Below are 15,462 nucleotides of genomic sequence, written 5' to 3'. Positions count from 1 at the left end.
GAGATGTAAATGATAACCCAGGGTGCAAGGTAGTGGAGAATGTGGTCCATAGACACCCTTTTTAGGTTTACAACATTGCTTACAACAGTTACTCCTGATTAAAACTGAAGCAAAAGACGGGCGAAACAGGGACATATACTTTGTGCAACAAGGATGCCAGACTCTGAAACAACAATTGCTCTGACAATATTCATATTTTTATTGATAGCCGTGCATTTTTACTGACAGAAAAAAATACAAACAATCCAGATTATTTAATATAATAGGCACTTCTATAGAGTGAGAGATGCAAGATCAGGTCCATAGTTCCAAAAGTTACAATTTCAAAGACATTTTGAAATTCCTACAAGGTCTGTTGGTGATCATGCATGTCGTGCACGCATTCATTTTTAGTGAATTCATAATTTAGGCCATTAGAAAGCCCTAAATCTGTTTTACATATTAAGGACTCACTTGTTAAAGAAATCAGCCATGCATTTGTGAGTGCAAAATAGAGCCATAGTTTTGGGGCGTGGAAGTGCATGCCTAACTAGTTTACAAATCAGATCTGAAAGTATCCTTGACCATGTTGACCCTACTCTAATGGGATTTCTATTGAAATCCGTGAGAGTCTTGCTTAAGTAAGGATTGCAGGAGTCTGGAAATTCATGCCAGATAAAGGAAATAATGTATTTTTCTAAATTATCTTAATGACATACATGTGTTTTGCTGCATTTTACTGATGATAGATTTTTTTTTCTGATTGTTTCTTGGCAACTCAGATATGCAGAGAAACTAATTTCAAAAGTCAGCATTACTGTCACTTTATTATTTAAAAAAAATGTGAAATGCAAAGATGTGTGTGTTAAAATGCTGCCACCAGTTCTGAGAATTTCATAAGAGGCAGCTGAATAGAAATTAATGAACGCGAAAAGCCTTGTGCTCATATGATAAATATTACACGTAGGACCTTCTCATTCAGAGGTGAGGGTGCTAACCCACTGAGCTATACTGACATACGGTAGTATTATATCATCAGGCATAATTTCATAAAGGAAATAAAATTGATTAAGTAGTGCTGAAAAGTGCAGTTAACAAAGTAGTACTGTATGTAAATAGTTAACATAATTCGTAAGACTGGATTATTTAACTACAAGTGAGAGGCTTTAAGATTATGCTGATATATCAACCAGCATAATTGCAAGAAAAGCTATAATTCTATGTTAATAGGCTGCTATTTGAAATACGGATTATAGGTTCTTCTAATTTTCATCGAAACTGATTTAATTCTGATTAGTTTATTATTCTCTGCCCACGTATCCCAATGAATCCCTGTTGCAAGAAACTTTCCTGTGAAACGATGAACACCATTGAGATTTGCAAGGCCACACTGATTGAACCACCAGCCAGTGTTATCGCTGAAATTACTGCAGCTCTTCACAGGTTGCTCTTGGATAGAGCATACTGGGTTGCATCCATCATTATCTACATCAAAAGTGCTGAAGGGCATTGCATTCTGGTTATCTTCCTTTCTGTATCCTCGAAATGCATCACCTGAGTGAAACAGACCAGAAAGAAACTGCCATAAATGTTAAGATAATTATTTTTTGTACAAAACCAAAGCCCTCTAATTAATGCATAAATTGCATTTTTTATCCTCATTTGTTGGAAAGCTGCATTTCTTCAAACATCCAGGGTGATGTGTTGTGGCATGACACCACAACTGTGTGTGTGAGAGAGAGGGAGAGTTATGTGCTGGAGAGAGAGGGAAAGAAAGGAATAGTTATTACTGAAACCAGGAGGAATACTGAGAATTGCAGGAGAATTTGAAGAGTCAGAACAGATCATGGCTTTAATGTGGCTTTCTAACAATAAGTACTTAGCATGCATGTAATCTAGAGCTTTCTGTCCTCAAAAATAGAAACAAAAGATGGGGAAACAGAAAAAAGAGAGGTTGTGATTCAGATTTTCAATGGTGGCCTCTAATTTTGAATGCCCGTTTTTAGACACCTAAGGCCTGGTTTTCACAGGTGCTGCGCAACCACAGCTCCAGGTGAGGGCTGTTTCAAGTTGGAATCTAAAATATGAGGTCACTTTTGAAATCTAGTCCACTGTGAGTGGCTTTGGGCCCCCGAGAGAAAGGAAGTCTGTAAACTATGTTCATTATAACACAGGAGTTCTAGGCAACCAGTCCTGTACTTTAAGCAGGAATATTACTACTTCCCACATCAGGTTAAATAAGACAAAGGACTGTCTACTGCTGGCTACCAAGAGAGACAAAGTGTGAAGAGAAGTTAGCAACCATCAGTATAGTTTTGGAGGAATACTGATACATTTTAATAAATGTGACTGGAAAGCAAAAGGGCTGAAATGAGATGAAGTGTACTGTAAGATCGTTAATAGAAAATTGAAATACCTTTACCCGTTTGGAATGGCCTTAACTCTTCTTCGATACAAGTACTTAAATTGTGATTTCATCCACTACATTTACAGAACTGCCAGTGATATCAATGGAAGTTCTGCACACTCTGGGCTTGATTTATTCTATTCAGTTTCTTTTTTCACCCTCATCAGCATGGCATCGAAGCATCTTCCAGTAGTCCATTAAACAACGTGACTAACATCTGAAAAACTCTTATTGACTTCAGTAGGCTTTAGATCAGGCCCAGAGCAGCTAAAGAATCAGACCCTTATTGCATTATATATCTCACACTTAACTTGAATTTACTCAAATTCCTTCTTGGGGTGGGATGGGGGGGGGGGATTATGCCTATACAAAAAATAAACCTTGCTCCAACCAATCACCATAGCATTAATAGTCACTCACTTTCACAGCTTGAAAATTCATCATTCACAGAAATAATTTATTTTATAGAAAAACACAAATTAGAAATGGACATTTTTCATATTATCCTAACTAAATATTTCATCATCTCCACCTTTTTTAGACAGACTTATTTTAATATTTAAGAGCGTGGTCTTACCAGCAGTTCCTGAATAACGCCCTAAATGGATTTTAAAGGAACACGCTTCATCCTCTAGCCAAAAGTTGTCATAAGATGCATAGGCATATGTGTCATCTTCAGATTCCAAACCCACATAAAGCATAAAGCTTGTTGTTTTCTGATTTACTATATGAAAAACTTTCCTCAGTCCAAGCCAAAAGTCCCCTGTGAAAAAAATATAATATAAATCACATAAACTTTGTAAAAAATATCTATAGAAACAAAATTATCTCTTCCATTTTCCCCACTCTATTTCCCTTCCTGGACCAAAAGTAATGAATATTGTGCTGGTTGAAAGGAATATGCTTACTTAAAAGGCTTAGGAAGGAGGAGAAGGTTCTCTAGTTCATCATGAAAATCTATGAACTGGATTCTCCTGTACACATGTCCTTACTCAGGGCTGGTCTACACTAACGCTGTGAGTCGATCTAATTTACGCTAGTTCAGACACTCTCCTATCGACATAGCGTCCGCCTCTCGGGGAGGTGGAGTACAGACATCGATGGGAGAGCGCTCTCGCATCGACTTAGTGTGTCTTCACCAGACCCACTAAATTGACACTGCTGCATCGATCGCAGCAGTGCCAATTTAGCCAGTAGTGTAGACATGGCCTCAGTGACATATATACAGAAGCGAGAACTAAATTGCAGTATACAGTACAGGTGTACAAAAAATTGGGTGGATTGTCTGCTTGGCCACACATAATCCAGTGTCAATCTTAATAGTAACATTGCTAAATGTTAGAGCCACATCAAATCTCAAACCCTCTTGATAAGAACATGTTTGAGGTGTGATGCATTTATGAGCCTCAGACCATGAAAGCTTGCCCAGCATGGGTTGTGGTTCTTTCTGAAGCTGAAAAATTGTGAGCTTTCCTTCCTTTAACAAGCTCCTCTGAAGGAGGAGCTGTCCTTAGACAGAACTTTTCATTTTCACGATTGGGTCCAAAGCCCTTTTTTACAATAAGAAAATATACTTAGAATCTGGAAAATTTAGAATGTTAATCTCTCGAACATATTAAATTAGTACCTGAAAGATCTCCAAATCCATCCAGGTATTCTGACCAATTTCTTTGGAAGTCAATTACCCCGTCGGTTCTTTTCTGAATCACAGTCCATCCCCCTCCTTTAAAATCCATATCGCACAAAACCTAAAACAGAAATGTCAATGGCTAGTGAATATCCTCTGATGAACCACTTACTGATGCAGCTGCAACATGGAAAATAACTTTTAAAAACCAGGACATTTTCCAAAATAACATCCCTTTAAAATGTATCAGCAAAAGTACTCTAAGATAAATGACTGGAACCAATAATGTTATAAGATATTTCTATATTGCCTGTTAATTGATTGGAAGGCTTGATCAGAGAATTACTGAACTAGTGGAACCACCTTACATATATATATGAATAAATGTATTATCAGATGTGTTGGGGGAAGTATGTGTGTAGACACAGACACACACACCCATAAACATTCTACTATGTTTGTATTTATCTCAGTTTGAATTGGAAACATTTGCAGTGGGTATGTATTAATAATGTTCAAAATTACATATATGTGCAAGAATATTCAGTATTACATTTCTACTTCAGCAGAACAAAACTGAAAAAAGACATTAAAGGCGAAAAATATTTCATCACCATTTTGTGCATTTTCCTCCTTTGCTTCCTACTGATCCTCTTAATTTAGTTTTCCAAAAAACTTCTTATCGGAGAATTTTTTTTCCTTTCCAGTATTGTTTGTTATGCACGGGAAACACAGACTCCTAACTGAAGGACTCACCAGGTATAGGAAGTAAAGAAAGAGCTTCTTTTCAGATATATCAGAATCACACTAATTTACCCTAGTGGGATGGAAAACTCTGCATAAAATAGATCCTGATCCAATCAAGCACTTAAGTACATGCTTAACATAGGCAAGCGTGTAGTCCCATTGAATGCAGTGGGACTACTCACATGCTTAAAGTTCTTCACTGGATTGGTACCTTAGTCAAATTTATGCTGTAGGGTGTGTTAGAGATAGAGCCAATGCATGCGAGATCACATTCCTCAGTAGGGAATATCACATCATGTGCTTCACTTTCTCCTGCCATTCAAAACCTTTTGAGCCCCAATATAACTTGACTCAAATATTGGCATACTCACCCATTGTCAGGGCTTGTGTACACTAAAGACATTTTTCAAATATTTCCCACCATAACTAGTTCAGCTGCACAGGTGTTATCAACATTAGGAGCCCTAGTGCAGAACAATGTGCACCATTTTAGACATCACGTCACCTAAATTTGTTCAAAGGAGGTCTAATCATCACAGGGCTTACAATGGCGGTTGCAGACAGTGACCTATTTATCTCTAGGCTCCAAATGTTACTAACACTAATGGAGCTGAACTCCTTAGAGCTGTAAGTCAGTGGGAGTACTCATGACAACAAGGGTAAGTACTGAGTACACTGTTGTTGCTCAGTAACTGATAATAATTTAAGTAAAGGAAGGAATCCTGGAGCGAGTTTAGTAAATTGTCTCCATGTTCTGCTGAGTGAAAGCAGCAGAAAGTTTATGAGCCAGATCCTTAGCTGTGCCACAGCAGCATACAGCAAAGCAAAGGAGAGGAGTTGTAATGTTGGTCACCTTTGCCACTCCCAGAGCCTGAGTCTGGATAGGAGCCAGTCTGGATCTCAGCACAAGTTACAGCAGCCTCAGGGCTGCACTCTGCTGCACCCAGCTGCTTATGGCCCCAAGTGGCTTTTCCTGCAACCAGGGACTGCAAGAACACTGCAGCACTCTTTCCAGGCCCTCTTTCCTCTGGAAATGTCCCTTATGCTGGAGCCAGGAGGGGGATAGCATAGAGCTCACTATGCTGAATCTATACAACCTGGGGATTCCTGAATCCTCAGGTAGCTGAGTAAGTCAACTTCCTGGATGCTTTGAGCTGGCCCTAACCTGTGGAAAGAAAGAACAATGCAGGGGCTAGAGCAAGTCAGACCTGCTTGCTGGGAGAATCACAATGAACTACAGGAGCAGCCTAAAAACCCCAGTCTGAAGAGAGAAGGATATAATTCTCTACCCATAGAGAGGTGATGGCCTGAGAGCTTAATGGCATTTCTAGAGCAGACCACAGGAGGGAGACAAAGTACAGTCACCCCAAAAACTGTGACAAGGCTAAAGATATTTTGTTTTTATTTTAGTTTCTGTTCATTTGAGGGGCTTTTTGTTTATTGTTGTTGGACAATTGGTTACTGAAATTAATACTTTTATGCTGGCTTTGGTATTTTTTTTACTGGGACATACTGTCTTTTTTGTAATTTTTTCATTTAGTTATGTTTTACAAGCCTTCCACAGCTCTTGACTATGAGTGCCTTAGAAATGAATTATGAGTTATTTTGTCTACAGGTTTATGTCTTAATTTCTTGAGACTTTTGTTCTTCTATGTTTTAAGCTTTAATTACAAACACATGTGTTTGTCTTTTGCTCTTTTTATGCCTTATCACATAGGTGGTTTTACATTAAAATGTTTTCCATTTAATATCATTCTTTAATAAAATACACACCCATACTTTTGGACATTTTCAGGGAGATCCTGTCAGCATGATCTGCATTCAGATCTGTGTGACATCTATTAGACATGAAATGAGATACCTTTCTGTAAGTGGAGGTTTTGTTCTCATTATTTATTGTTCCTTCATGGTTATAATTAATTTATGACTATTTTTTCCTTTGTCTCCTGACTCTGTCAGTATTTTAAGGCATCTCCCCACTTACTTGATGTCTCCCACGTCTTCACATATTGGCAGTAAGCGCAAAATGTAGAAAAGTGTCAAAAATGCTTTTGAAGTGAAAAGAACTTTTTCATTCCAGAAGTGTTTGCACTGTGCTCTGAAACAGGTCATAATTTAACCACTTGAAGCCAAAAGTTTCAGCAAATGGACTGAGCAATCTCTTTTCTCACTGAGAGGTAATAGTTATATCTCCTCCAGTAAACACCTGATTTTGGAAAAGGCATGAATAGTTTTCTCAGCTGGAATCCTCCACTTCAGAGCCAAATCCTGACTCCTGAAGAAAGCCTGGAATACATGAGTTTTGTGCAGTGGGTCTGCCTGGAATTGGGACAGAGAGAATCCTCTTCACAACAATCTATGGAGCATTAACGCAACTGCTTCTGTGGACACTACCTCTGCTTTAGTAGCATCTGTGGCCTCTGCAGTCCACTTCCATGGGTAGAGTTGGCCGGTGATTCTGGGTAGATTTTTTTTTTGTCCTAAGCCCCATCTCCTACACTGCGGTGAGAGAACTACTGAAGGACAAAGTTCTTTAGTACACACTGTGTAGCCTCTGCAGCTGGGAGAAGAACCACATTTCTGCTACTTTTGAGGGCTCCCAAGGCCCTTCTTTAGCCCTTTCATTAGATTTCGCCATATATGACAGTTTTGTCTACACAGGACTACAGGTTTGGGCTCAGAGTTTTGTGACTATTTTGTGGGATACAATAGTAGGGTCCTCAGTGGGGTGGGTGGCCTAGTGGTTAGCATCCACTCAGTCATGGGGTAGTGGTAGGGGATGCCGGCCCACCCACTCCACCAAACTCCAACCCAGGGCCTTAGGAAGGGTCAGTAGCATTGACCCCTGGAGGTGGGTGGGGACCTTTTGAGTTATCCTCCCTGGGCTGCTTCCTATCACTGCTCCCTGGTCCCAGATAAGGAAAAAGAAAAAGGAAACCAAACTGTCAGCACCAACCAGGCTCATACAGTCCTGGTACTTCAGGGCATCTCTAGCTCCTTTTGGCACGAGCCTGCAGCGTAGGTCTGTACTCCTCTCCAGCCTTCTGAGCTGGGTTGTTCTCTTTTCAACCCTGTCTCCAGTTGGAGCATGCTCTGCAAGGTTGGAGGGGTGGGGGTCACTGGGCCAGGTATTGTCCTTCAACCCCTTCCATCCCAGTGTGTGGTTTATATACCCCATCACAGGGGTATATAATTGGCTAGGGCTGGATGGGACATTTCTACCTGCTTCCCCCATCCCTGTTTTGTTACAGCAGAGAAGTATTTATAATTAGGTATTATATTGTAGTATTTGTTTTGCCCTCCATTCTTCTTCCAATAACTGAATATCCCAGACATGTATATGCAAAATTAAAGTGGAAAGCCGTGTAGATGCAATGCCAAATCTCAGCTAACACATATAGACTTCTGCAAACAGAGCACCCAGAAGCAGAAACAAAAGAAAAACATTGGACATTGAATATTTTTTTTAAAAATAAGAATTTAGTCTGTTTGGGTTCTGCGAGTTCCAATTTTACCCACACTTTGAGGTCAGAATCAGAACTAAGATCATTATCCTCCTCTCCCACTACCTTACCCGCTGACACAGTGGAGAGCAAAAGTGTGGAAACATGGACAGCTGTTTGCATTGCATACCCAACCATACATAGGCGTCAAGGTACTGATGAGGGTTTTAAAATTCACATTGCTGGGGGGGGGAAGGACAGTGCAGCTAGGAAACCACAGCCCTATATGTTCCCAAGGAAAGAGGCCCCAAATTTTCTAGCAAAAGGCCACATAGCTTAATGCAGCATTAACTCTTTCTCTGCTCCTGTACCCTGCCCTTAGATAAGGAAGGATTATGCCGCCACAGTGAGAAACCCAGTGTCCATGTTGCAAGACAGCATCTCTGTTTTGAGAAACTAATCGAGGGAATAAAGATTACAAGATTATGCCGCCACAGTGAGAAACCCAGTGTCCATGTTGCAAGACAGCATCTCTGTTTTGAGAAACTAATCGAGGGAATAAAGATTACAAGAAAATGCCCTGACATCTGTGGGTGTGGGGACAGAATTTCTTTCAGTTCCTTAGTATTTGTGCAGGTCTGTGCCATTGTCTAGTCATGCTCCATGGCCCTTCCATGGCCCTTTTATTCACACTCATGAGAGGAGAGCAAAAAAGCAATGACTTTTCCACTCTGTAGCAGGGTGGGCACCCGCTCCTGCCTGGGAGGGCTGGAAAGCAGCCCTGGAGAGGGCTGCAGCTCTAAAAGCTCGGCTGATTGGGGAAGCGGCCGCAGCTGGGCCACGCCCCAATCAGGCCACAGCTGGCCTGTATAAAAAGGCTGGGAGCCAGGAGCTCACACACTCTCTTTGCATTCAGAGAGAGAAGGGCCTGGCTGCAGGGAGCTAGAGACAGGGTACCTGAGCGGAGCAGGGCTGGGGAAAGGCAGAGGAGCCGGGGAGCTCCAGCCTGGAAAGCCCCAGGCTGCGGCCTAGCATAAGGCCAACAGGTACTGGGGGTTGCAGAGGGCAGCCCAGGGGTAGGCAAAGGCAGCAGGTCCAAACCCAACCTTGCCCGTGATGAGTGGCTGACACTGCAGTCTGCCCCAGGGAGTGGGGCTAGATGGTGACTGGCAGTAGCCTTACACTGAGGCGAGATGGGGTTAGTGGGTGGGGGTTCCCCTGGGTGGGGAGACCCAGAGTGTGGGGGTACTGCCAGGGGGGCAGCAACCCGGAGAAAGGGGCACCGGGGTCCTGGGAGGGACACGGGGGCCAGCGGTAAGGCGGATCACCAGCCTGCAGAGGGTGCTCCGGAGCTGGGACGAGCTAATTCCCGGAAGAGACCAGCAGGAGGCGCCGCAGGGGTGAGTCTGCACCCTTACACACTCACTGAATGATGTGTAGTTTTTATAGAGAAGGATGATTCATTGGTTAGTGGCACTAGCCTAGAATGTTCAAGATCAGGTTCTGCTTTACCATAGATTTGAGAGACCTTAGGCAAGTCACTTAGCATCTCTGTGCCTCAGTTCCCCACCTGTAAAATAGGGAGAATTGCACTTCCCCCACCTCACAGGTGCGTTATGAGGGCGACAAAGTGGGTGAGGAAATAACTTTTATTGGACCAACGTCTGTTGGTAAGAGAGTGCTGTGTAAACTCAAAAGCTTGTCTCTCTCTCACCAACAGAAGTTGATTCATTAAAAGATATTACCTCCTCCATCTTGTCTCTCTAATATCCTGGGACTGGCACAGCTACAACAACATTGCATACAAGGGGTGTTATAAAGCACTCTGCTATTATGCTGATGGGGCCATATAAAGTACCTAAGATAGTAAGTTTTCTTCCAGGTGGTTTTCACTGTATATGAAAAGAGAATACAGCTCTGTATCTGCGATTATATTTCTTTGCAAGAACTGGGAAAGATTTCAAAATTGTAATTATGGCAGAGACACTTAGATGGCTCTTAATATAATTCTTATTCACACAATGAGAAATATCCAAGGAAAATACTTTAAAATTAAACATATTCTAAATACATGTTTTCAAGTAAAGTCTGCCCAATATGTGAGATAATTTTATTACCTCATAAGGGTAATTTGATCCTTCTGGATGGATTATGTACAGACCGCTGGGAGTTTTTGCAACTGAACCTATGGTATCTTTAATATCGGTGCAATCCAGTCCTAGAGAACAAAATTATTCAATATAATTTAGGTTAAACACTGCAATAACAAATACAGATTGCGACAAAAGGAAGGCACTTAGATGTAAATGTATGAATGATCTCAAATTAAATTTCATTGTCAAGTAAAATATAAAATTATCTTTAATCAGAGATTTATTTTGAAAATTTGAATTCTCTGGAATGTGGTAAGGTCAGAAATAGACAGAGAATAGAGAAAAAGGATCTTTCCACAAAAAGTCATTAGGTGCAGTTGATCTTTCTAACCATAACTAGCACTGCATAGAAGATTACATACCATGGATCTGATCCTGCAGACCTTACTCAGGCAAAGATCATATTGAGTCAATGGAAACTTTGCCTGAGTAATGGCTGCAAGATAAATCCCTTTATGTAAAGCAATTGCTGACCCCCTCTTGTAAAGATTTAGATTTATAGTTTAAAATTCCTTTAAATCATACCATAGATCAAAAAGATTTTGCTTAAAAGTATTGGGACAAATCCTGCTTGTCTTACTCAAGTGAGCAGCCTCATAGAACCCAATGGGACTGCTTAGAGGTGAAATTCCTCTCCTTGGAAGCATCAGAACAAGGGCTTAAGTGTAACACAAGTCTTGTGTTTTACCAGATGCACAGGCATGAATTTCACCCAGTGTGAATAAGGAAGCAGGATTTTGCAAGGTGCTGAACAACCCTGCATCCCCAATTCAGAAGGGACTCAGCACCTGTGTGACAGCAAACCTGATATTTTCCACAAATATTATCCATCTGGCGTAAGTTTTCTTTAAAAAGAATCCAAAGTACTTTTGCAAAATTAAGATTTTAAAACAGTTCATAAATTCTCCAAAGCTTATGCAGTACAAATCACTTCTGAGTAGCTATTATAAATCCCTTATCTTCTTGACTTTGTTTTTCTCATTTCCTTATCAGGACACTTATAAAGATAAAGAGAAAAGATGTAAAGGTTAGACAAGAAAAGTCCTTACCATGAGACTGAACTGCTTTGTAAGGAAGTGGATCCAAATGTTTTCTCAAAACTTCTGCATTCAAAAGTAGGACCCTGTTCATAAGTTCACTCACCTGTAAGTTCAGAAGTAAACAAGCGTTTAAATACACTCAGACTGGAGCACTGAGATTTGAAGTCTTATGACTTGCTTCTTCCCTTATACAGATGTTCTGTAATTAATTTCTATGATGCATGGTGAGACACACTTTACATATCCGTAGACCATGCTGAGTGCCTGATTTTCTACTGCCTTGTATTTGAGCAATCATTTAGGACTTGATCCAACTGCCACTTAAGTCAAGAGAAATTTTTCAAAGGACTTCAATGGGACTTGAGCTGGAGCCTTGTATCTGTGCAAAGTGAGTGCACAGTGGTTGTTAGACACTATCAAAGAAGAATGGCAGTGTTTTACATGCCATAAATACTTAGATTTACCACAGTAACACAATAACTATTAATGTGTGTCCTAAGTGAAAAGAAATTTTCATATTATAAATAAAAATTAGTACCTGATTAGAAAGATAATCCAAAGAAGATTGTTGGTCATCCATCATATTTCTTACCAGTTTTTTTGTACTTCTTGCATATTCAACAAGAGAGTTCTGCAAATTTCCTAAAAAAAAAAGATATTGTCACCCACTATAATATTAAAACTGTAGAACCATTTTAAGCTGCATAAACTTCATGCTTATTTTATGAAGTTTAAGTGAACACCAAAGATGACTTATTTTAGAGTGCTTAAGTGAGACCTTCGTGGTGCATAGGCGCTGGACTAGGCCCTCAGGAGACATGAATTGGCATAGCCCTATTGACTTCAGTGGAGCTGGGCTGATTCTGCAGATCTGTCCCCTCAGAAAGACTCTCTGCACAAGGATGAACCTCAGCCTCTTACAGCATTCTTAGGTACCAATGTGAATGATACCTTAGAAATACAAATGCAAATAAAAGACAGATAGATATCTAATGTTTTTTGTCACCATAGCTTCAAATCTTTTGCTCATCTACCAACACTCATGCTTCTCGGCTTTGCTCACGTGCCAATAGACCTAACTGTAAGACAGACAGAAGATGAATAATGCATGTTAAAAGAGACACAGAAAAGATAAGCGACCTGTTAGAATATTCTATGGCAGATTGCAGCAAGCTTTGCGGGGTTTGACAAGGCAGGGGAGAGAGCACAAGGAGTCCTCTTCCACCTGGGTATCTGCACAAAGGATAACCACTGTCTCAGCCCTTTCATGCCCATCAGTAAATCCTCTGCACAGTGCCCAAACTGAGTAGCTAGGTGTAGTGCTGGCCCATGTGCCTGGGAAGAATCAAAGTAAATACAGTTTGCTATAGGTACATAGAGCATAGGTGAGTTTGTTGCTGACCCAAAGGCTTTTCTTAATGAATACATACTGCACATGTAATGTTTTTCTCCTCGTAACATTTTAGCTTGAATATCACATGGCACAAGGCATTGTTCCTTTTGTTTTGAAATAGCTGTTGATGTATTTTTCTCTGCAGTCTTGGGTGGTGTTTCCATAGCACTGCCATTGAGTGTACCCTGTTATACCAAATAATGGAAGACAGATTATATTTTGAATTTGCCTTTTTATCCTCATCTTAAAAAATTAAAGACAATAATTGACAGCTAGTAACTCAAAGCAAAGACCATAGAGGTTTGAGCCCAGGTACTGTTGAGTGTTTCCTGCTCAGAAGCCCCCCCAGAGGATTGAGCCAGAAGTAAGTTAGACTTTTAAAAACAATCTTAAAGGGCTCCTAAGAACTGGCTGGTGAGCTACTTCCACCTCCTGGCATTGTAATCCTAAGGCCTGAACTCACAAATACTTACTGACAGGTTTCAGAGTAGCAGCCGTGTTAGTCTGTATCCGCAAAAAGAACAAGAGTACTTGTGGCACCTAAGGTGCCACAAGTACTCCTGTTCTTTTTGCAAATACTTACTGCTAGGCTTAGAGCTTGCTGCCATGAGCAATCCCATTAGAGTCAATGAGACTGCTCACAATATAGCAAGTATCACATCCAATAGTCCTTGTTAGCAGAGTCAAGCCCCACGTCTAAACAAAATTATTTATGTTGTGGTGAAGAAGCAGGTCTTCAGGCTTATCCCTTTTTACTCACAATTGTAGTCCCACTCTGCCTAGTACATAGTACAAATTCATCAGGTAGACCCCAACCAGGCAAATACTGACATATATGCATAACTCTACCCAGCTAAGAAGTCAATAAACTCTAACCACATAGACAGCTCATATTTACAATCAAATACCACATCAGCAAAATATCTTTAATTTCCCTCAAGCAGAAAGTTTAAATGGACACTATCAACTAGAAATCTAGCCAATTCTAAACAAAGAAGGGGGTCAAAAACAGTTTCAAGGCACTGCCCCCATAGGGTTTTGTGGTTATACATTAACATTTTCACACTTTTAAAATGTTTTTCACTCCCCTGTTGCTGTGTGAAACCCGCACCATCAACAGGGGAAACTGATTATTCACAAAGTTCTGTCAAAGTAAACAAATTAAAAACATGTTTTCTCTGATCCCTTTGATAACCATGGGTGTTACTTGTAACAATATAGGTAAAAACTCAAAACTAGTTTCTGCCTTGCAGAAAGGAAAAAATGCAATTGACTTTCCAAACATTTTCTCCAGATTTCCTTTCTCCAGCCCTCTAAAGACTGATGTTTTAAAAATGTCATTGTGTTGTTACAACACTGCATAGTGATTGTCTATTGTGCTGTGCAAACTGAAGCATAATTCTTATAGTATTAGGATTTTAAAAGGAAAACCTAATTTAAAAGGAAAGAATTATTTCTAAAGCATTTTTGGTCCTCCCTTCCTGCTCCAGATTCCTCCCTCTGGCACTAAGACAACAGTGGCACAATACTGAATACGATTTTCATTGGCACCTGTTTTTCATTTTTAAAGTGAAAGCAAAAATTACAAAAGATTGTGAACTGACAGGTTTTAGAAAATCTCTTGAATTACTAGTAGTATCTTGTGTCTCCTGTGCAGATAAATTTGTATCTTTCTTGGACTGCAGACTCCACTCTCAGTTGAAAATAATCACAAAGCGAAGCAAGAAATGTTATGTAACAGTTAAAACCAGACCACTTGAAATAGAGTTTCGGTCCAGGATTTCATCCTGGCTACCAACCTGGCTGTTGGTATTAACCAACATCCATGTTCAAGTACACAGGGTCAATCTATTATTTTTAACCAGTATTTATATAAAAACAAAAGCAAACAATTATTAAAAGACAAAGGGTCAGATTCTGATCTCAATTATACAGCTATAAATATCTGTGTAATTCTACCGAAGCAAATGGAGTTACTCTGGATCATATAAATGAAATCAGAAACTGGCCCAAAGAGTCAAAACTCAAATAACACTCGTTAAGAGGAATGTTTCTGTGTTCCATTGTTAATGAACTAATTTTCTTGCTGCAATTTTAACAGAGTTTTTTTCTTTCTCAGAGAAAACTTAACTTTTCTATACATCATAGTCCATCTAGGGTAAAACAATCTACATTTTAAAAGCATCACTCACTGTTCAGAACCTCTATTCAGTTGCATTAATTATCTTATCAAATCAATGTAATTGAAAACCTTACCTTAGTAGAACAGGGTCTGACATTACCTAGCACAGTCTCACCCCCAATGAAAAAAATGATATTTAGACAGATCAATGAAGTTGGACTAAACTGGATCATCTTTTACTTGAAGAAATGCAAACGCTTCAACAGGTTTCAAATTTCTGTGGAAAGGCTTGTTCACTATGAGGTCCTGAGTCAAGTATTTGGGAATGTGTACAGCACAAATAGCAGCCAGCACATTAGTCCTTTTATGCCTGGATTTAACAAAACACATTTTATTCATAGAATAGAAGATTTATATACTGCACTTAATATAGTGTTTTGACCCTGAAAGCAATTACTGCTTAGTACCTGCATATGACACAACTAATGTATTAACATTTACACTGTAATAGGATTGTGATAGGTCTTGGGAAATGTTGCCCTTCAAACATG

General features: G+C 39.9%; 1 protein-coding gene across 1 annotated transcript; it reads right to left on the bottom strand.

Annotated features, from left to right (window-relative positions):
• Nucleotides 1-1,213: 1,213 nt before the first annotated feature.
• Nucleotides 1,214-15,144, bottom strand: ANGPTL5 (angiopoietin like 5). Its single transcript, XM_065423853.1, has 8 exons — nt 15,046-15,144; nt 12,827-12,974; nt 11,935-12,038; nt 11,406-11,499; nt 10,321-10,421; nt 4,014-4,134; nt 2,964-3,149; nt 1,214-1,533 (listed from the first exon to the last, which is right to left on the bottom strand). The coding sequence occupies exons 1-8, from the start codon at nt 15,142-15,144 to the stop codon at nt 1,214-1,216; spliced, it is 1,173 nt and encodes a 390-aa protein (XP_065279925.1).
• Nucleotides 15,145-15,462: the final 318 nt, after the last annotated feature.

The sequence above is a fragment of the Emys orbicularis genome, chromosome 1 (genome assembly GCF_028017835.1).
Source record: "Emys orbicularis isolate rEmyOrb1 chromosome 1, rEmyOrb1.hap1, whole genome shotgun sequence".
NCBI classification, from domain to species: Eukaryota; Metazoa; Chordata; order Testudines; family Emydidae; genus Emys; species Emys orbicularis.
The sequence above is the reverse complement of the archived record's forward strand: the minus strand, read 5'-3'. Positions and strand labels throughout refer to the sequence as shown.